The 23,137-nt window shown below is 32.6% G+C and overlaps 1 protein-coding gene across 8 annotated transcripts in view; it reads right to left on the bottom strand.

The window, feature by feature from the left end:
• Nucleotides 1-810: 810 nt before the first annotated feature.
• Nucleotides 811-23,137, bottom strand: part of CNOT2 (CCR4-NOT transcription complex subunit 2) — a 112,623-nt gene continuing 90,296 nt past the window's right edge. For all 8 annotated transcript variants that reach the window (XM_057743461.1, XM_057743460.1, XM_057743464.1 and 5 more), the window contains 11 exons: nucleotides 22,303-22,485; nucleotides 19,955-20,034; nucleotides 17,217-17,342; nucleotides 15,312-15,436; nucleotides 14,238-14,358; nucleotides 13,987-14,143; nucleotides 11,601-11,662; nucleotides 11,464-11,513; nucleotides 9,476-9,576; nucleotides 7,590-7,734; nucleotides 811-1,609 (listed from right to left, as the gene is read on the bottom strand). In XM_057743461.1, the coding sequence (XP_057599444.1) occupies nucleotides 1,523-1,609; nucleotides 7,590-7,734; nucleotides 9,476-9,576; nucleotides 11,464-11,513; nucleotides 11,601-11,662; nucleotides 13,987-14,143; nucleotides 14,238-14,358; nucleotides 15,312-15,436; nucleotides 17,217-17,342; nucleotides 19,955-20,034; nucleotides 22,303-22,485 (1,237 nt within the window). In that variant the 3' untranslated portion in view covers nucleotides 811-1,522. The remainder of the gene's footprint in view (nucleotides 1,610-7,589; nucleotides 7,735-9,475; nucleotides 9,577-11,463; nucleotides 11,514-11,600; nucleotides 11,663-13,986; nucleotides 14,144-14,237; nucleotides 14,359-15,311; nucleotides 15,437-17,216; nucleotides 17,343-19,954; nucleotides 20,035-22,302; nucleotides 22,486-23,137) is intronic.

A 23,137-nucleotide genomic window follows, 5' to 3' on the forward strand; every position in this document is an offset into this window, starting at 1 on the left:
TAGATGGAAAAGGATCTATCAACTTGTATGTGAAATAACCAGGAAAGCAAACTGAAGGGAAAGTCTACTCCCCTCCTCTTTGGCTTACCTTAATTTACACATTACTTCTTTAAGATATATCTCAAAGGTCTATCAAGAAATTTCTTATACACTTTTCACAAAAGCAAAGTATTTTGATTGGGTCTCAAGAGTGTTCAGGAAGTTTTATTTCTAATGCTACCATTATTCATTTAAAAATAGTTTTCTCTGTTCTGAACTTGGTTAACAGTGAGAATGTTTACATTTTAAACCTACAAGTGAAACGGTATATGGTTCTATTAAATGACCTGTCAAAAGCTGAAAAAAAGACCACATTTTAAAATGTTCAGTCACACCATTCAGTTGTAAAACTTTAGGGTATTTTTTTCTCTCTTTTTCGTGTTGATGAAATAATTTCACAATTTCAAATCAAAGTCAACACTGCAGTGAGGAGAGCTTTTCTACTTTATTACAAAGAGAAGAAGCCTTTATGTGGTCAGAAAATACAAGATTGATCTTTTTTTCTCTTCCTATGAAACGCTGCTGTTCAAACAGCCAGAGTGAATTGTCTCAGTTCACTTCTTTAAGTCCCATCACATTCACTTGGGTATGGATGTCCTTGGCTGCTGAAAATCTGGCCCTTTAGTGCACAGGGCGACAAAGTCCCCTGACCAGCAGTTCCAGAATGTCCCATTTTCATATATTGCATCCATGCACACCTCCTAAAAATGAGGTACAGCAGGGCAAACATTTTCCAAAATAGATGTCATATATATAATATATACACATTCGTACATACATACCTTTATTCATGTGATGTCCAAAAATTTAAAAAAAATGTACACATTTATTACAAAATCGTAACAAAGACTGGACAGTGTTTTGCTCATTCTGGAAAGATGAAGCTCAGTAATAACACAACCCTGGAAACCATCCAGAGATTGTGGCAATATCTTTCTTCTAAACAGTCAAGATATTCTTGCGTTAAGCTTGGCGAAACTGCCTTTCAAAAACAGAAGGGGAAGTAAAATGAAGGAAGCAGACCTTGCTCATCTTTCCAAATGAAATACGAGAAGGATCTTCACATAAAAATGCACAAACATTTGTTATTTTATTACCAATAGTGCTACAATGAACAATGTAAATTTTGTGGTCTAATTCTGTTGTCTTTTGTGGGTTTTCTTTTTTACATTTTAGAAACTAAATGGTAAACTTCTTGTCAGTGTACTTGCTTGTCTTTACAGACCCAAGTCTGTCTGCTGGCAAAAAAGAAAATAAATGAAAAAATTCAGACCCTGCTCAAACTAGAGAAAAACAAATTACAAATTTAGTTGTTGGGCAGCACATAATTAGTAAGGCAGGACCTCAAATGGTGACCCTTTGCGTAAGCCAATTGCCAGATCCTCAAGGAATTAAAACCAGGGTGCCTGAGCCACATCAGTTCTGCAGTTATGTTGAGTATTGTGCTGAGACAGCCATACCCCAAGAAAAGGGAAGTCTTTTTTTAGAAGGCTTGCTGAGCAGGGTTGTAGTTGAAGGTGGATGGCAGGTGAGGCCGTTCTTCTAATTTGTCATATTCCAGATGGAACTCCTATAAAATCAAATTTAAAAATTTAGATGATTTCTTCTCCCTCTGATTTCAGATTTTTGTCAAAATATATTTTATTTACTATATAAACAAATAAAATACCTACAGGCATGAGAATGAAGAGACAGAGATAATAACAACTCTTTTTTTTTTCCCCCTAAGTAAACTACAGCTTGAAGAAAAATAACGCTGTAGTTTCTGGTAAGTAAAAAAATGTAGACTTTCTGCATAAAAGTCAGAGACTAGTCATGAACATCTATTTTATAACACAAATTCTACTCATTTTTCTGCTCAAAAACAAAAGTTTGAAGGGAGCAATTACTATATCACTAATAAAAAGCACTGAAAATTATAGGATATTTAAAGCTACTTTCAATGAAGTATAAAACTTAATTTACTTTTTTCCCATGAAAAAAGTTTAGAAATAAATGATTTTCCAATTTGTCTTATGACATGTTTTTTAAAAAAAGCAATCATTAAAGTTATTCTAAATTCATTACCTAGGGGAAACAAAACTCACACATCTGCAGACTTCCCATTTCACAAACCTAAAACCCCGAAAAGATTTAACTGCCACCCCCAACCTAGACAGTGGTTCTGCTACAGGCGCATTTTAAGATGAACTATACACAGCTCATTTTAATCAAACTTTTAAAACACTACAAGAGTTTTAAAATTTAGGAATGGTGAAGCAAATTCTTTATGATACTTCCCCAAGATCAAGAAGAGAGATGCAGAATATAACTCTGTATATTAAAAAAACAAAAAAACATACCTTTTTAAATCCAAAAAGCTAGAGGTTCTAAAATTACTAATTCTACAGTCTGAATTCAAGTAGCACAAACTATCTCAGTTAATACCATTTAAAACATTATGAACCATGTAACATTATGTACTAAGGAAAGCCAATAAGTAATGTTGGCTCCATGGCTGAACATATTTTACCTTATCTGTCTTACTTCAAATTAATTCCACAGTAGATGTTTCCATTATTAAGTGAAAACTTCATTATTAAATGAAAACCTAGGTCATGATTAAATTTTGAGATATAAAACCAAGTATTTACAATTTAAGGGTATTATAACAACAATTACAGAAATAGCAGGTATAATTTATCAGAAGCCTAATATATGTCAAAACCAGAGACAAAGCTAATTTTATTCTCATAACTCTGTAAATTATCATTATCTTCATTTTTGCACTGGAGGAAAATGAGGCTCACAAGTAACTTGCCCAAGTCATACAATAACTGGCAGATCTAGGATTAGGATGCAGACCTGTAGGATACCAAAGCCCATGATTTTTCTAGTATAACACATTATTTTTAATACTTTTATCCCAAGATCCAAAACCAAAACTACTTAATTACACCCCATCCAAAAATAATGTTGAAACAATTCAGTCCACTGACAAACGTTTATAAAGAAGACACACTGTGATGACTTTTTAAAAGTTCACTTTAGAGATAACTAAGGCACAGAGCTTACTGCTTATCAGTAAAAGCTAGCAAACACCAGCATCACCATCACAATCACCACTGCCTCCCTGATGCACTGTGTAGGCACTTCTCCCTCTCTCTACCCCATCTAGGCTTTAAAAGAATTTTATTGCCTGGCTGAAGATAAGTATCTAAATTAGAAGAGACAGTATCTTCCTGTTGTATCATTCTTTTGTTAAAATTGGCTAATTTTAGTTCCAAAATAAGTGTAGTTACTGGGTAAAAAGTCTATTTGTAACTGACAAATCATATACTCCACTAAGTTATAGAAATTAAAATTTTGTTCAATTGTCCTGTCCTCATCATTGTGCACTCGTGAACTACACTATATAATCAGAATCTAAACTAGAGTGCAATGCACACCCCCTGCCCCCACTATATACTAAAAAAAAAAGATCAGTTTAAACCTAGGGAACACAAATATTTTAATATGATAATTAAGAAAGTCTCAAAGACCATATATATCAGAGATTCAGAAATTACATAGATCAAATTTTGTCTCCCATTTTTTAAATCATTTTTTTGTCTTCTATGTATTTTTATTCTTCTTAAGACATATAGCTTACAATCTCTTTGTTCCCTAACTTTGATTACTGATACTATCTTTCTTAGATGTTTATGTTATATGTACACACCACACACACCACACACACACACCTTTGTATAATCTGTAGGGGCAAGAAGTGTGTTTTGTATATCACTAACTACTGCCTTGAATACTGAGAATACTACTGAGCTGCCACGCTCCCAGTGGGTGTGTAATTAATGCCTGCACAAATTTTCTTCATTTGTTTTAGGAACAGAACACTTAAATTTTTTAAATATTCAAAGATTTGGTATTAGAAGGTCCATGCATATATTTGCTTTAATGGAAAAATATTTTAGATCACAGTTTAATGGTTTAAAGGCTAGAAAGAGTTCTAGGTGGTAAAAATCACATTTATGGCAGGTTGATTGATAAAGAACCCTAAGCATTAAAAATCCTATTCAACATATAAAAGAGATTATCAACAAGGCCTTACTCTACAGCAAGGGAGGCATACCAAACCCTGTAGAATAACTCCTATGTGAAAATTCACTGATGTGGAATACATACATGTATATGTATAACTGAACAAGATTTTGTACACCTAACAAAGATGACACTGGAAATCAAGTTTATTCCAATAAAAATTAACATTAAAATAAATAAATAAATAATTAAATAAAGTCCTATTCAGTACTGGACCCACAAGGTGAAGTCGGGCTGAAAGAATTCTGAAACTTAAGTCTTTAGTTTGAGAAAGCTATTGATAATAGGGAGGAGCTTCTATCACCTATAAATTCTCCGTGGATAAAATTATTTCAAAAATCTTACTCATTGAGAGTATATATAACAAATTTTTTAAATTAATGGGATATTGAATAATTTTAGCTAAGTTACACAGGACAGACCACACAGTCTGCTGACAAATCAAGATTATCAAAAAGAGAAGAATAAGTAAACACAGTGTCAAAATTTTTATGCACATACATTACTGACATATAGGAAATCTTTATATAAATAATGGGTTGAACCCTAGAACTCACAGAATTTTTAGGAGATAAGGAATACTTCTGATTTAAATAATCTAATCCTTTACTTAAAATTACAGTTCTTCAATTCTCTGAATTTATTCAATGATTTGCAAAAGTGAAAGAAAGAACCTCAAACAGGTGTCATTAAAGACCTGATTATAGTCTAGATCAGGTCAATACTTTTCAATGATACCATGATAACATCAAGCTACTATTTATAATGCTAATTCATACTGAAGGCTTCTTATGAGCTGAAGCTATAAATGCATGTTCTTTACCTGTGAGTAATAAACCACAACCACTTCACAGATGGGGACTATGACCTGGGACATCACACGTCTATGGATTTTCTGTAGTTTGATGAAGTCTGTTAATAAACATACTCATGGAACTAAATTTCTTAATTCCTAATCCAATTTCTGGAAAAACACTCAAAACATCCTTAAAAAACAAAACAAAAAACTCAGAAGCCTTTGTGAAAAGTTTATTCTGTGAATATAACACAACTTCAAAGTTTTAAGTCCATGAATTTTTAAAATATAATCAAAAGAAGTGAGCTGTATATTAATACTTGATAAAAACCAGTATTTCTGCTTGCTTTCATCACTATGAAAATAATTCTTTTGAAGAGTATCAGTGCAAGTGGTTAGCAAATTACCTTAAGATTTTTCAAAAATAGGTTAATAATGATATTTCTCAAATTTTATTTTCCAACTTCACAGCTAAAAATTTTAAAGGTGAGAGTTAAGACAAAAAGCCCAACTGTACATAGGAGACATCAGATAAAATTGGGTAAAACTGTTAATTTGTGTGCACGCACGTGCACACACACACATAAATAATTTTCTTTAAAATGACACTTACCTGACTCAGGAATTGCTTTTATGGGAAATTAGGGGCCTTATTGCTGTAAAGTTGTTTCTGGAATAATTAACTTTATGGGGAGAACTTAGTTCTGGAAAACTGATTTTTTTCACATAGGTTGATTTCTTCACAAGTATCAAACTAAAATTCAACTAAAATTACACATCTATTATTGCAAATACCTATTTCTTTTTGCACATATGTTAGGAATAATTTATGATGATGTTGAGCAAAAAGCTTCAACTGAATAGAAATAACTTCAGTTATTTACTGTTAGAATTCTTCCCTTCCAAAGATATTCTTTCTCTCCTACAGAACGAGGTTCTCAAACTATGGCACCAGACAAAGACCAGCATGATCACCGGCATCACGGGGGAAGCTGCTAGCAGTGCAAATCCTTAGGTTCCATCAGACTTACTGAACCAGAAACAATGGAGGTATGGCCCTGCAATCTGTGTATTAACATGGCCTCCAGGTAATTCTGATGCAAGCTAAAGATTGAGAACCACTGACCTAATCCAACAACAATCAGAATTTTTCCATCTTGGAAGAACAGTAACAAGCTGTAATGATGATGATGATAAAAACAACAGCAACAAACTACCACAACCACTCTCCTATATTAAATACCCAATACATGCCAAGTACTGTACTCCATGTAAGTGTGTGCCTGTGTAATCTCAATTAACTAATCTACATGATAATCTAGAGGCAAACATCACTTTGATTTAAAAGATAAGGAAGCAGGCATGGAAAGGAAACTTGTACAAGGTCAAAGTATGAATAGCAGAAACAAGAGTTAAAATTCAAATCCTGATACAAAAAACTAAGGTTTTCTACTTAATTACATTTCTTAAAGAACAGGTAACACTCAGTGTGCCGTATGCTATTTGTAATTAATTACTTATTTCTATTTAACTAAAAGGTTAGGTCATGGATCTCCCTTTTAAAGTCAAGATGTATATTAATTTCAATTATTAAAATAACTCAAGCACAGTGTAGGGTGGTATACAGGCTTGATCTGAGAAGAAACAACACTGACCATTAGAGAAACACCCAAAAATAATAAAAAAAAGATTTAACACCTTTTGTACGTGTCTTCTCTTGGGCTTTTTTGTTGGGCTCATCCTTTCTATTTCTTTTTAATGTTTTATATGAAGTCTTCTTGTGATGTAAAATTTTGTAATAATTATCTGATAAGCATTTTACACTATCTTCTAAAAATGTTTTACTCTTTTATCAGTTTAGTAAAGCTGATTAAAAACAAAAAACCCTAACGTACAACTAAAAAATTATCCAATGAACTATCAAGAAATGATTTTTAATCAATGGAAAAAGCATTCAGAGAAATCCTGGAGTTATGAAATCAGATAATGTGGGTTATATTTTCTACTAGGTAGACTACGTACATACACAAGGCACTAAACACAAATGTGAAATATGCTATGACAATGATGAAAACTGTGCACATGGGGCAGTTAGAAAGGTGTTTTTGTGAGGAAAAGTTGCACATCAAAACAACTTTTTCCAATGGCCTCTTTCCCCCAATATTCAACATACAAGTCAAAGGAATAGTCATGATTAAAGCTTGCAATTTTCTTTCTTTATATCACTTGCAAATAAAAACTCAAGCACATTTCCTGCAATGAGTGCAAGTGTTTAAAAAGCCTATATCTATTTACATACTGGTTTCAGGAAAAATCTCATATTTGCTTAATTTAAAATAATAATAATATAAGAATACATGACCGGGATTGCAAGAGGGTATCTTTATTTTACAACTGAGTAGACACAAAAATATTTAAAGTGTTACCAAGGCTTGTGAAAAATTACAAAATTCTTACCAAGTTCAATCATTTTCCTAAACTACAGGCGAAACGAACTATTTCCAGATAGTCTTTGAGAGTTTAAATCAAGCCAAGGGGGTGGAGACAAAAGACTCAGCAAATATCTGGCACATTATTGGAATGGATGTATTGGTACATATAAACAGATTAAAGAGGACACTTCTTTTTAAAATCTAGATTTATACATTTACACATTTGCACATGGAAAAAAATATACCTTAGCTACTTTCCTCCAGTTAAGACAGTCAAAGAAGTAATATGTTCCCCTCTCATATGTATTGGTTTTCATTGTTGGCTCCATGCCTGGTGCCCTGGTAATCCATACTCGCTCTTCTTTGTGGTATCTCCAATCACGGTTAAAACTTCAATTTTTAAGAGAAAAAGACAATTAATTTTTTCATGTGGCTCACATCAAACATTTTCTACATTTTGTAAAACACTTTTCAGAAAACAGCCACTCATAAAATACATAAATATTGAAGCTTCTTTACCCTGATTTTCATTGTTATTAAATACAACCTAGTAAAATAAATATAGAAAAAGACTTTCTTAATTTGTCCAAAAACCACACACTTTAATTAACACACACATCTTTATTTAACTTGAGAATTTTTTTATGCAAACAAAACAAGATCTTAAAAGCCCTATGAGCAATGTGATAAAAACTCTGGCAGACCAAATAAAGATACAGTGTTCCAGAAACTTCACTTCTTTCTTGATCTTAATAGTCAATAGAAATTGAGATATCTATTAAAACAAAAACTCCAACTATTTGTATTATTTTGTAAGAAACTACAAAGCCTATTTGAATTAACTACTTAAATTCACATAAAATTTGTAACTATTGAAAATAAAAAAATTCATTTTGAAAATTCTTAATGAATGTATTACTTTTTTATTCAAATCTCATTGATCCTAAATTCTTAAAAGCCAAAAGGATATCCATTAGATTCATGCAAGAATCAATGAGAATTCATAGCACTTGTAAAATAGGAACGTAACATCCAAAGAAGGTAAATATACTGCAAAAAACTTCTCTAGCAGAACAAACCTCTATGCAAACAAGTACCTTCCTATTGATACAATGAGGGGTTATTTTAGACATATATTTTATATATGCTCATATATTTTTAGACATAAATATGAGACAGAACTGCCAGTGATGGATGAATGAATGATTGATGAATTTATTTACTTACGAATAAATTAAAGGGAACAGGTAACAACTGCTATCTTACAAAAATGAGGGAAAACATGGAAAAAACCAAATTCTCAACTGAGAAATAAAAAACAATTTATTATCAACACAGTGAATTTTACATTTTAAAGTATCTGATCCAAGGCCATTTATAGAAATGTTATTAGGAATATTATAAAATACTTAAATCTATAAAAAGGTCTCCCAATCATCACGTTATAAGTTTTCAGTAACAATTCACTTTATAGTAAACATGATTAATAGAATAGTCTATTGGTAACAAAATGTTACCAACTGGACATATAAAAAATGACACAAAATTTTTATTCTTAGAGCATTAGGTAAAAAAAGAAATGCTCAGAAAAACAATGTATTCAATTGACCAATTTCTTAACACTAATTTATTTAAGTTGGCCAATAGGCTTCTGATAATTAATGTGGACTGTATCAATACTTCAAAACACACAAGAAATATGCACAGTGCCTGCTCCATATAATACTCAATAAATATTTATTAAATGATGACTTTCACTGTCCTTAACATACGTGGTTCCAAAAAGAGTAAAATGAGCCAGTTATGAACCATATCTTATAGTTCATATTTATAAAAATCAGATTCACCAAATCCATGAATCAAGTTGATTCTGTCTTCTTACAAATTTAGGGTTATTTAAATTTGAAATTGTTTTTATGTATACAGTGATTATGAAGACATGGTAATATAAGGTTTCAATCTAAATTAATTTTACTAAATGTAAAAATAAACTTAAATTTCTTGATGAAAAAATATTTCTACTTTAAAAACAAAGACAAAAACTACAGCCAACATCATTTAAAAAATGAAGCCTTTAGAATAAACAGGGTCCACTATAATACAAAAGTTTTTAAAAATACTTTGAACATACAGCTCTACTGCAGCTAAAAGTTGTAACACGTCTCCTCCATTCATGTAGTAGAGATAGAAGAGAAGGTCTTCTCCGTATCGGCCAAGTTTTATTGCAGCCAGCTGGAAAAGAAATAAATTATTCTGAAATGTAAAATGAGTTTGAAAATCCTAACGTAATTGATTCCAGTAAAGTAAAAATGGAAAGATAAAACAGAAACCCCTCTTTGTAGCAGGTAACTATTATTACATGATTACAAAGGTAACTATATAATTCTAAAGTGGAGTTTCATCATTTAAATGACTAAAGTCATTTAATAATTATCTCTGGTAAAACTATTTTATGTACTAATAGGGGGAGAAAAGCTAAATAAAAAGTTCTAAGCAAGACCTAACGCTGTCTTACTCAAGGTGTTTATTAACACTCAATGTGGCAATAACAGTGGAACACTGTGCTCAGAAATGCAGGATTTACAGTCAAGTCCTAGTTTCATTACTTACTAATATAATATGACCATATCCAAGGTATTTAATGTCTCTGAACTTTCAATTATAAAATGTAGTCAATGATATCTATAAGGATTACTAAAAACGTAAATGAATTTAAGTGATAATGTGAATGCACCTTGTAGAGTGCCTGATACATAGAAGACTTAAATAAAAGAAGTAGTAACTGAATCTACATCTGACAGTGATTCCCAAATCGATTATGACTTTTAACAAATCATAGCTAAGTACAAAAATCAGAGGTAGTTCTTTACTTTGTTTAAATGGATGACTAAAAGATGACTGCTTTACATGTCGCTCCACAAAGCAGAAACATAACTGCATACCAAACTATCAAACACATGTTCAATAGTCTCTAATTCTCACATTAAGATAAATCTTCATTAAAAGCTCACTGAAGTGAAAACATTTTATGTCTTTACTTAGTCCTGTATTTAAATGTTTAACTGTTGTTACACATTCTCTGAATGTTATTTTCTTCTCCATTCATATTATCCCCATGCAGGCAATAGTCTTGAATGTGACTCATTCTTCTATTTATTATTTCTTAAATTGGCATAAGAAAAGGTTCTGAAACCCTCAGGTAATTGGAGCAAAAAATTAGTGCTATAGTGGAGGTGGCAGCAAATCACACAATCCAGACAGAAAAAACCAGCTCTCTCCCGCACTTCTTATCTCCCATCCTTCTTATCTCCCATCTACTCAAGTATTAAAAGAAACATTGAGAACTAAGTATATCTCTTTTACTTGCCTGTCCGCAACATCAACACCCATTTGACTACACAAAGGCAGTACAGATGCAGAACAGTCATTTATATATATATGTATATTATACGTATTTATATATGTGTATAACACAAATATAAAATTTTTAACAAAGTGTATCTATCCTTTCACATGACCAAAATCGAAATACCATTCTAACAACTGAACTCTCAGCTCTTTCCCTAAAGCAAAAGTGTTGTTTTCTTTCTTAGAATTAAAAAAAAAAAAAATTAAAGTTCTAATTTAATAGTGATTTTATAAGTAGAAATTTAGGTAGTTAAAAAATAGAAAAAAATTACAGAAAAAAGTCAAAGATTATAAATAGTTTTAAAATATATTTTTTCATTAAAAACACTGTACCTATAATATTTGTTAAAGAAAAATCTTACTGATAAAATGAGAATATCAGAAGGAAATTTATCATATTTTCCAAGTTACTTTATTCCCATAAACTGTGGTTATGATTGCATCCTATTATTAATAACTATAAGAAAGATTTTACTGGTCCTAACATTGTTTCAAAAATATTTTTAAAATATAGCCCAGACCTCATCAAAACATAGGATTATAAACAAAAATAGAAATTAAACTGTTACATATAACTGAATGGACATACAAAAGCATACCCCTGAGACCACTGCTAATTATTTCAAAAATATTATGCTGTCTGAACTGAAAAAAAGCACCTGAAAATAGATAAATTCATGCTGACTGAGTAGAATAATAAACTACACTCACCTTATCCCTAATGTGAATGTTCGTTAAGTACTCAGATGGAACATGGAAGTCTGGATAATAAAATGAAAAAAGCCTTATTAACTGATTCTCAGTTACAAATATATTTTTAAAGGTCTGAACAAAATAGATTCTCCTACCTATGTCTTGAGGTCGACAAGGTGAAGATGCCCAGGGTGATGCAAATTTGGGGTAGAGATTTCTGAATAAGGGGGAAAAAAACCATTCTGAAGTCCAAAGTAGAAAAAGAGATTTCTAATTTTATTTCAGGAAATCAGGAAAAACAATGATTTCAAATGTAAAATGAGCATCTTTAAACTTCCAATTTCTTTTCTTGGTTTTACTATGACTTATACAGCAGAAAACAAACAAGGTTAAAAAAAATACATACATACACTCACATATCTATATATAAATCATTACTTCAACTCAGAATGCTTTAAATCCATTAATTCTATGCCCCCAAGCAAAATTACTTTCCCATTTACATGGCCAGAAAAAAAAATCAGTAATTATTAAAAACAGAAGTTCAAATGCAGCAAACATTTACTGAGTGTCTATTATTACATGCCTGGCACTAGGTGCTTATACATCAGCAAGTAAAGATTACTGATAACACAAAACTTACTTTCTGTTTGAAGATGGTGGGTTAGGAGGGAGGCAGACAAAAACCATTTACATAGTACATAAATAATATTCCATGTTAGTGGTGGGGTAGGGAGGGAAGATTAGTTGCGTAATTCAATAGAGTAGTCAGGTTAGGGCTTGTTTAGGTCACGTTTGAAGGATATGAGGGAGATAACCATATTAGTTATCTGGCAGAAGACCACTCTAGTCAGAGGGACCTGCTACAGCAACTAATGCAAAGTTATGACGGACATGTTTGATGTAAAGCAAGAAGGCCAGTGAAGCTGGAACAGTGTGAACAAAGGGAGAAGCTACTGAGGTGTAGGTAGAGGAGAGACCGATCATGCCTGTACAGATTAGTAGGCCTATCAAGATTCTGGGTTTCTAATCATAATAAAACTGCAAAACTTTCCTGTGTATTGAGCAGAGAATGAACTTATTAAAACAAGGATTGTCCTGGCTGCCATATGAACAAAAGATTATAAGAGACAAAAGGAGAAGCAGGGACATCTGATGATTGGCTAATGGAGTAATCCAGGCAAGAGTATATGGTGATTCAAACCAAGGTGGGAGCAGTTAAAAGTAGTGAGAAACAGGGAATTCCTTGGTGGTCCAGTGGTTAGGACTTGGTGCTCTCACTGCTGGGCCTCAGGTTCGATCCCTGTTTGGGCAGCTAAGATCCCACAAGCCTTACAGCTCTGCGCACCCCGCCTGCCCCCACCCCCTGCCCCAAAAAAGCGAGAAATAATGCAGCAATGATTCCCCTATGTCAGACGTTACTGATTGGTTAAGGAGAAGTTCTCAGAAGTGACCATTGAATTTAATGACACAGAGGTCATTTGATGACTCTGAAGAAAGCAGTTTTAGTAAAGTGCTGAGGGCAAAATCCTAACTGAAATGGGTTTAACAGAGAATAGGACAAATAGAAGATACAGATCTGGCTCTTTTGAAGAGTTTTGCTTCAAAGGAGAATAAAGAAATGGGGGGGGGGGGGGCAAAACTTATAGAATAAGCTGGACCAAGAGAAGTTATCTGTTAACATGGGAGAGGTAACAGCATATCTGTAGGCTGATGGAAACGATCCAACAAAGTGCAGAAAATTGTTAGATCCATATCTTTTTTTGAGTTTTCAAAGTAGATTCAAGTAGAAAGCATGGATCAACTATGGCAACAGGGTGGAAGACAAGAGTAAGGTAGGTGCAGATGGCTGTAGGTGACTGATTTCGTGGCAGGACTATGCTGACACTCTTCTTCTGATTGCTCCCATCTTTCTTAGTAAAGTAGAGATAAAAAGCAAGGTTACCATTTGACAGTAAGCACAGGTGAAAAGGTATTAGGGGTTTGAAGAGACAAGTCTGAAGAGACAAGAATGACCATAGAATTTAACTGGAGAAGAAGGAAGTGAGTTCATTGAAGGGGAAGAGAAACAGGAATGCTAAGGAATAGTAAAAAGGTAGAAGAATCAATGGGATGACGTTCCCAATGGAATCTAATGATTACAGGAGTCAGAAGTAGAGGGAGAGAAATGGAAAACAGGAAGTGACATGGCAGAGCAATCTTACAGAGAAACTGAGGTTACCAAAAATGACAAAGTCAAAGGGATGACTAAAGAACTGAGCAGCTGAGGTATGAGGAAGGGTAAGATTCTTGGAGGTGAGAAATTCAAGAAGCTGGGATTTCAGAATCTAGGAAAATATGTATACTGAAACTACCAAATTATAAGAGTAATACTACTATAAAGTGAGAGTGATCCAGGAGCTAATATAAGAGGGAATGACCCAAAGACTCAGTAGATACCAGCAACAATGAGTGGCAGTAGATGATATAATTTGAAGACATGAAATTAAAAACTGCAGGGAAGTATTATACATAAATGTAGGAGAAAAGAAGAAAACTTACTCAGGAGAGTTCAGGTTGAGGCCTAATGTTGTTAAGTCACTTCCTAATGCAAGATGTACCATTCCTGGGTCTGTCTCTGCTGCCCTGATAAACGTTAACAGGCCAATCATTCCAAATTGGTCCGTCACCATCCCTTGGGGAATGTTAGTAACCCGACCTGGATAAGAAAAACATAGTCATTTTTATCGTTGAGGAAAAAGTAAAAAAAAATTAATTCTATAATATCTTTGATACATTTTATGGAGTCCCACCATCAGGTAACACCTGGATCCCTTTTTTCTGCTGGTTATTATTTTGTGTTGTTGAACTTTTATCTCCAGGGAATTTGGGTCCATCTGTACTTGAAGTTGTCTTGCCAGATGTATTCAAATTCTAATATGAAAAAATTAAATGTGACATTAAAATTTGTTAAGTGTAAAAATTTCAAGTTCATATATTAGTACTTTTCTATTCAATTTTTATTATATTTAAGTTGGTAGTAAATTATTACCTGTTTTTCAAGTTATACATGAATTTTTTGTTTCTACAACTGTGCCATGGTATACAAATAAATTCTGCATTGTACACGTTTGAGTATTTAAAGGACAAGAAATATATGGAAAATATTCTTCTTTATCTCAGATTTTCAGTCACAGAAAAAAAACCTATCTCCTCTATCTTAGAACTTATCGTTTTGGGATACACTTGAAGTTACACTCCTCAATAGTTTCATTTAGAAGACAGACTAAATATAGTACATTACCTAAAATATCACCATAAAAACCTCCAATATAAGTTAGAATACATGAGCTTCAAAATTCATATTTATTTTAATTCTTACCCAATAATCTTCTTTTATCAATTATTTAATATACAAGTCCCATCACACACAAAAAAAGCTATTTTCAGTGAAATGTGGAAGAAGTAAACACATTTGTTAAGTCAGAAAGAGGAAGCTGAGTTGGCTGAGTCAACACAGGAATAAAAATGTGTATAAAGATTCTTCAATGAGAGAACTTACTCAAGAAAAACACAGCTCCTTAGAAGGCTATAATATCAAACTTCATGGGATCCAGCTGACAGGGACTACAATAAAAGTCTAAATTAACTCTGAGAAGTTCAACAGAAATTTGCAAACCTATATGAAATAGGAAAAAAATAGGCTATCTTCTAAGTTATAAAGGTTTTCCACATTCTTCAGAAGTTAGATTATTACAGATATTCAAGATAAACAATTTTGTAATAGTATTTAATAAGTCCTTAATATAGTCCATAAAACTTAATATAGGAGAAATCTGAAGGGAAAAGAACTATATAACTTGCACACATAATTCTTGGTTACTTACAGATTTACTGTCATCATTACTTGATGTTGGATCTTTATAACTGGAACCAGGTAATGCTGGAAAATCTTCATTGTGTATTGAGAAATCCTGGGATTGCTCATTTGCTGGTTTTGTTACCATCCCAACTATGTAATAAAAATAATCCAGAGAATTGCAATTGATATTTATGACATTTGGCTACAAATTATAAAAAGTTAACTTTCCTCATGATAATGTACCAAAAGGATTTTTAAATTACACTATGAAAGCACACTTCAAAAAATATTCTGGTATTCTGGATAACAGTGAATAACTAAATTCTCATGTATTAATAACACAATATACAAAATAATACAAGGGAAATAAATGGTAATCCTATAATTCTAATCTAATGTCATATATATATATGCACTGAAAAAACATAATTTGACATTGCTAATAATTATTAAAATTTTTGGTTTAAAAGCTTGCTTTAAATATTTGACTAGTTACTATAAATACCAGTTAATTGTCAAACACAAAAGAACAACATAAATTTTAAAGAACATGTCAGTATTCTACTTGAAAGTGACTTACAGGGTGAGCAAATTGCAATCAATTATAAAACAACTCCATATTATTTCAGATTTTCTTGGACTCCATGTAATAGATGTAAAATATGCAAGAACTGGGAAGTAATCCTCCCACTATACTTGGCATTAGTCAGGCCCTTATTGGAGAACAATATCCAGTTTGGGGCTCCACAATTCAAGAAGGATATGGAGAAACTAGAGATGGTCCAAGGAGAGCAACGGGAATGATTAAAGGGATGAAAAAATGGACCTATGAGGAAAGGTTAAAAACATTAGAGTCTGAACTGAGAATCAAGTAGCTAGGTACTCAACTTCCAGGGCAGATCATTTTTGGTTTTTTTTTGGGGGGGAAGGCTAATTCGGAAACTCTTGAATGTGCATAATAAATTTTTCCCTTCTTCACATATTATTATTTGTATTCATATTCTGAAAAGCACAGAAATCCCTCTCGGTTGAAAATGGGAAAAGCAGTTATCTTAGAAAAGTGACGAAATGCTCGAAGTTCATTATTTCTGCTACTGGTCTTTATCAGATTCTACCAAAAGGAAACAAGTATGTACAAAGGATGAAAAGAACACGGTTACATTGCTGTTACACAGTTTTCATGTCTAGTTCATTTAGCCTCTATTAGTCAAATCTCTTATTTATTAATGACAGTGAAATGGGGTACTAATGGTGACCAAGAGTCTACATACACTATACATGATATATGAGCAGTTCTCAACAGGAGGCGATTTTTTCCCCTATGAGACATCTGTCAATCTGGAGAGATCTGTGGTTGTCACAATGGGGGGCGGGGGGAGGGGGTGGGGGTTTGCAGTGCTATTGGCATCCAGTGGGCAGAGGCCCAGGATGTTGCTAAACATTCTATAATACACAGGATAGCCCCCCATTTACAAGAAAGTATCTACTCAAATGTCAGTAGTGTGGAGGTTGAGAAACTGGCTTAGAAAAAATTGTCAATTTACGGTTAGTTATTATTAATCACTAGGAATGTGGGAATGTATTCTTTTAAAAATATGTGATGAATTGAGAAAAGGCAGACCATAGAATAATTATTAATGTGTATTAAGGCAGAAATGCCAGAAGGAAATAACTTCTGAATACCAATGAAGACTTCCTTTTGGGGTTTCTATACAAATTAAGTTTTCCCATTTAACTTTCCTATCATGGTATTCTGGGAGGAAAACGCACTTTGCATTTATCAACTTTGACAAAATTACACTACTGATTAGAAAACACATAAATACAAGTGTGTACACACACGTGCATGTACATGCATATACATACGTATATATGTGTGTGTGCAATAGAAAGTTTTCACTGGCCATCATTAAGAAGTTTAATTAATTACCATAAGGAGCTCTTCCAGCCAGAGGGTTTATTAATGGAGTTGGGTTACCACTTCCTTCCCTTCTGTTTCGGTCTGCTAATGCTGGAAAATCTGAAAGGTCCAATCCTGTCACATTTTCACTTCCATCTAAATAGTAAGAAACAACACTAGTTACTGATTCTACAAACACTTTAAAGAGATTATTAAAGACCAACTATAATAAAGTTTGAAATGACAGTGCCGTCTTCCTAAAAAATGTACAGCACTGTACTTGGTATATGTAAATGTACAATAAATATCTGTGGATTGACTTCATGTGAAAGAATGTTATGAACAACTCAACAAAGCAATATGTACCTACTAGCATAATAAAAATCCCAAATCCTAGAGACTTAACATAAAGAATAAGGAGTACAGTGATACATTACTTCCCCTGTGAAAGATGGTACTCAAGTTATAGGTTGTTAGTTAGCAAGAGGGGAGACTGTTGTGATAAAACTAATCTTTTCATTAAATCCAAAAGTAGAGGTTGTATCTGGAATGCTTGGAGCTTCATTTATAACACAGGTGTGATAATGACAATGCCTCCTGCAAATGGCCTGAATCACATTTGAGGCCCAGGCAATGCAAGCTGAAGCCCTAAGGACTTCTTTAGTCCTGTGGCCTATTTAGTCCCATGCGCAAATGTGTTTGCATGTGAATACGTGAGAGTGCGTGCACACATGCAGTTTGCATATAAGCAGGGTGGAGAACTAGGGTAAATGTAGGGTTTCCATGTCTGGTGAGTGAACTGTATGAGAATATGATACAAAGCCCAGAAGTTTATATTACCTATTACACAGTAGGCGCTCAATAAATACACACTGAATGAATAAAATTTACTTTTGTTCACTTTGAATTTTAAAAAATCAGGCTCTTCCCTTTTAAAAAATAAAATTTAACCCAACATTTCTACTTTGCTTATTTTAATCACCACCTTGATGTTTATTATTCTATTATTCTTACAATCTTATAGTCTTAATTTCTGAAGAATTAATTTTCTACCTTAGCTTTAGCCTGTACTACAGTTCTTCTTTAATCTCTTTCACCTAGTGTGTTATAACCATTTTCAATTTATTTTGCCCCCTTTTCCAGTTAATTTTAATTTTTCTCTAAGTTCAATAATTAGAAGAATCTCAGAAAGAACCTATTAACTCAAGATTACTTTGTTGATAGAAAATAGTTATATTCCAAGTCGGGTGACAATTTAAAATTATGAAGGGTAAAAGACAAAATCATTCTTACCCATTGTTTTTAAAGAAATTGCAGTTTACGAGTTCCTTATTTTAAAAAGATACTACTATATAAAAAGGCAACAATAGACATTAACAATCTATATAGTGCTTTAATTTAAAAAGTAATCTCTTTTGAATTACTTGATTACGAATTAACTAAAAGCTTTCAATAAATATTAACTTTTATACACTTTTTCAGATCCTCTAAGATGGAGTTTAAAATTGCCGTATGTTATTTGAGAATAATTTTAACCTAAAAATAGTATTAACTCACAAATTTTTATTTTTAGGGTAAGACTTGGGAATAATTTCCCTAGTGTGAACTATACTTAGTTAAAAATGACTTTTAAAAATAATTCTAAAATTTACAGAGTGTATAAACCTAAGATGGCACTGTGAGACACACTGTTACTTTACGGTTCATTTAGGGGAAAAAAAAAAAAAACCCTTGCTAATTCAACTATGAATATGCAGCCTAATTTCAGAGATATTAAAATATGAAAAAAAATGTGCATTTGAGAAACAATGGAATATGGTACTTCATATTAGAACACAAAACTTTAAATGCTAAAATTTGAAATTTTTAAGTCTCACTTGGTCAATCTATGCTATTAAACATACAATAACATTGAAAAATTAAAAGCCAATAGTCAGAAATGTCATTTCAATTACTGAACCTTCTCTTGCTTTCACATACACCCCATTTCACTGATCATCCTTTCACCTTCCACTTCCTTTATGTGTATTTCTCTCTCAACAATCATATTCATTTTTGCTCCTATGACCATAACAACATCCTTTATTTCCTTTCTCAGGAAAAGGTCTGGAGGCAAGGGTGGAAGAAGGTGAAACCTGAAGCAGAATAGCAACAAAGCCTCCTGTTCTCTTCTGTATGAAGCTGCTGATAAAAGAAATACACCAACAGACTCCAAGAATTCTTTACTGTCAAAATCAGAACTGGTTTCCAAGTAATTAAATTTTGACTTTACACATAAAATTGGATTAAAAATCTGTAAGAGTTAAATGCAAAAATTAGTATTATTAAAACTATTAAGAAACAACTGTAAGTGCTCCATGTAATTTTAAAGGTTCCTTCAATCTGGGTCCCTATAGCCAGAATGCCATACCACTCAACCTAGTTTAGACTGTAGTGACAGGACTGAGGATAGGAAAAGCTCTGGAAGCACAAAAGATTCTGAGGCACAAATATAGACTAAGTTAATGTTTATGCTTTCTCCACATGTTAAGGAAATAAATCTGATGTTATAACACTATGCTATTACCATGCCAAGTGAAAAAATATATTTAACTATCTTTCAACTGTTCACTGAATTAAATGCTATTTCCTGTCAAATTCTCCCTAAATTAAGTTCTATCATTTTAACACAAAAATTCCTTTCAGATTTTAAGACTAGTATGTTGAATTGCTTTATATTTCAAGATCTATCATATTTTTATAGGGTACTAGCTCCAGAATAAGCTTACCTGTTCCATTAAAAATGTTACTTGATAAGGAGTTATTCATTCCAAATGCCTGATTCCTGTTCATTCCAAATCCAGACATACTGGGTACACAGAAAATAATTTTAGATATACAGTAAGAACACTAACTTTCAGATGAAGAAAAACAAAAGTGTTTACTTTTGATCTCCTCATATAAAACAACATGTTTAAAAACAAATACTAATTTTATTCTTGAATTGAATCTTTATTTTTATTTAAAGCTTCCCTAAAGTCCTTACATGAACAACTGAGAACCAAAATTTCTTAAATAGATGAATTAAAAAAAAAAAAGCCAAGAATTTATATAAGCCTTGAGGAAAACCAAGATTAAGGGTATCTATCGTTCTATATACTTGGGGAGTCAACTTACTGGATATACTGGAAGACGTAACGAACCTCAAAAATAGGCAATTTAGTTCAAGACTATTGTTTCTGAATACTTGTTTTTCTTCCACTATGGGTAAAATGTGCTATTATTACGTTTCATACAAGATCTTTCATACAGTCTGTCTTTCCCAACTAGAATATAAACTCCTCATAGACAAGACAAGGTTCACATCATATACATCTTTGCATCTTCTGCCTTTAGCATTCAGGAGGATACAAAAGGCACTCAATAAATGTTTAGTTGACCTGAATTAAATGGTGCTTTTCTTCAACTGGATTCAGTGTTCTAAAACACATCATTCTTATCTGGTTTACTTTTCAGCTACTTAAAAAAACTCTCTCCACAGTACCCTTAATTCTAAATTAAAGTACTTAGTAAATAATTACCAAAGCCTCCCTTTTTTCTCACAAGCCTAACATGGGAAAACAAAATAATAAAATAAGGCTGAATTTGAAGTGAGGCCAGAGTAATAAAGCATGTCAAAAAGAACCGTTAATGCAAATTCTACAATGAAAGTATGCATCTTTAACATCAAATAATCTGAAAAAAGACAGTGTATTAGTGTTATGAGTAAGGTTAAACTGTTTGAAGATGACAAGGTTTTTTATTTTTTGCCTAGATTTGTAAAACTATGGCCAAACAATATTTTCATAAAATAATTCAGCTGGTGAAACAAAACTCTAGAGAAGAGTTGAAAAGCCAACAGAAAGTTTTGTTTAATAGCATGTTAGAACTGCTGATGACATAGGTACCCTCAAACATTGAATAAGCAGTAAGAGATGAAAACATTCCATAATACATACAACTTATCAATAGTAATAAGCAGGGCTTTAGAGACCCATACTTCATTGACAATTTATAAGCAAAATATTTTTTAAAAACAACTAGAATGTGAAAAAATATGGAAAGGCAAAAATTTAAGTATACATTCAAAGAACAATACTACAAGAATGCAGAAAGATGTGTTAAAGCTCAAGAAGTATATGATTAGGAAACTGTCAAGGAGATGAGAATTTTCATAACCCTTTACAAAAATAACTTTTGTAAAAATTAAAAGAGCAGTCAAATTATAAAAGAAATACTCATAAGTCTAAATAAAAGTAAGAACTGGAGGTTATGGGATGAAGATTAAATAGAAAATGTGCTAATAACCTATTTTAATTCAGAATTTACAAGTACTAGATAAAAGAAACTGAATTAAATGGGTATGATGATAGCAACTAGATCCTTCCCCCCCATATTCCCCATTAAAAAAAAAAACTAAAATGCCTTTTTTACAGTAAAGAAAGCCCTAATGTAGACATAACTCTCATATAAGTTATCTGAACAGCTTTAAAATCCTAACAAAATGGGTAACTGTTTTTCATATTGTTAACTACTATTTGCATAGCAGTGTATGCAATGACCACTGCAAAAGGAGTTAAAAGCACAAATTCATTTTTTTATTTTAAGTCCCAGGACATGACACTATTTTCAAATACTACAGATGTAATCTTCAAAAAGTCTTTGTCAGTAAGTCTCCAAAGAACAAAAGTGAAATTCGTTTGCAAAGGAACTTAACTAAAGCATAAATGAAGCATGGTAGTAATAGTCAAACATGTCTCCAGTCCTATTCGTAAGTATGAAGCTCTTACACAGGTGACCAGCCTCATTTAATAGAGGAAGGACATATCAACAAAAATTTGCCAGTGGGCAACCTAAGAACAATCTATTTCTAACAAAAGCAACAAAAAGCAAACTGATTTTCAAAAGAATGTGTCTTTAGTTTAGGAGGTTAAAGTTGTGATGTGTTTAACAGAAAGAGAAGCTTTGGTCAAAATATATGATGAAACACACTTATGAAACAGAAGCCAAGACTCAAGAACAGAACGTTGAATATGAAAAGGCAAATTTGAAAATACCCAGAAAGAACAATTATACACAGTATCAATAAACATCTTACCTGTTCACAGTAAAAGGCTGTCGAGAAGGCTGCTGCTTTGGCATACATATTATGCTGGGCGAGCTTCTGTTGGGGCTACCTAACCCTGAACTGCTCATGCTATTTGTCCTGCTAGGAATTCCAATGCCCTGACCAACCTGGGAGTGGTTCATCATATTCCTAGGATTCATAGGCAAAATACCCCTGAAAAAGAAGTCCATTATACTAAATAAGCTCTCTACAAATCACTCATTAAAATTCTCTGTAAATATTCAATTGGCCTAACCCTAGAACCTCAAATATACTATTCAAATTGCATTCCTGTATTTTATTCATTCCTTTGTCTGGTCACTTGAAAAAAAAAGCTCTCTGAAAAGTCAAAGTAAACAAACCAACAAGAAAGGTCAAATTATAGAAGAATATATGGCGATATCGAAGATGAGAGAACTATTGGTGTGACTATGACATAAAATACAAATGTATTTCACATATATATTCAGAGTAATTTCATCCCAAATGTATATCATTCTATCTTCTTCATATTAATATGCATCATTTTTGCTACCTGTTTTATTTTATTGTCACTAGAGCGATGGATGTGTGGTGAGGGAGCAATAAGCAGAATTATTTGAGGAGTGATTTGAAATTGCATATCCTCCTCTGAGGAAGAGAACTTGCTTTTAAAAAAAGCTCCCCAGGTGGTGATTAACCCTTGATACCCACCCCAGCTGATAACCAGTATGCGAGCTGCAAGATAAAAGCATCTTACACTATACTTATCAATTTGCAATGAAATAAAATGAGCACAGGGTATCAACTTTCCTTTCCTCAGTGAAAGGCACTGAACCAGAAAATC

This window comes from Hippopotamus amphibius, chromosome 7 (assembly GCF_030028045.1).
Source record: "Hippopotamus amphibius kiboko isolate mHipAmp2 chromosome 7, mHipAmp2.hap2, whole genome shotgun sequence".
In the NCBI taxonomy this organism is placed as follows: Eukaryota; Metazoa; Chordata; class Mammalia; order Artiodactyla; family Hippopotamidae; genus Hippopotamus; species Hippopotamus amphibius.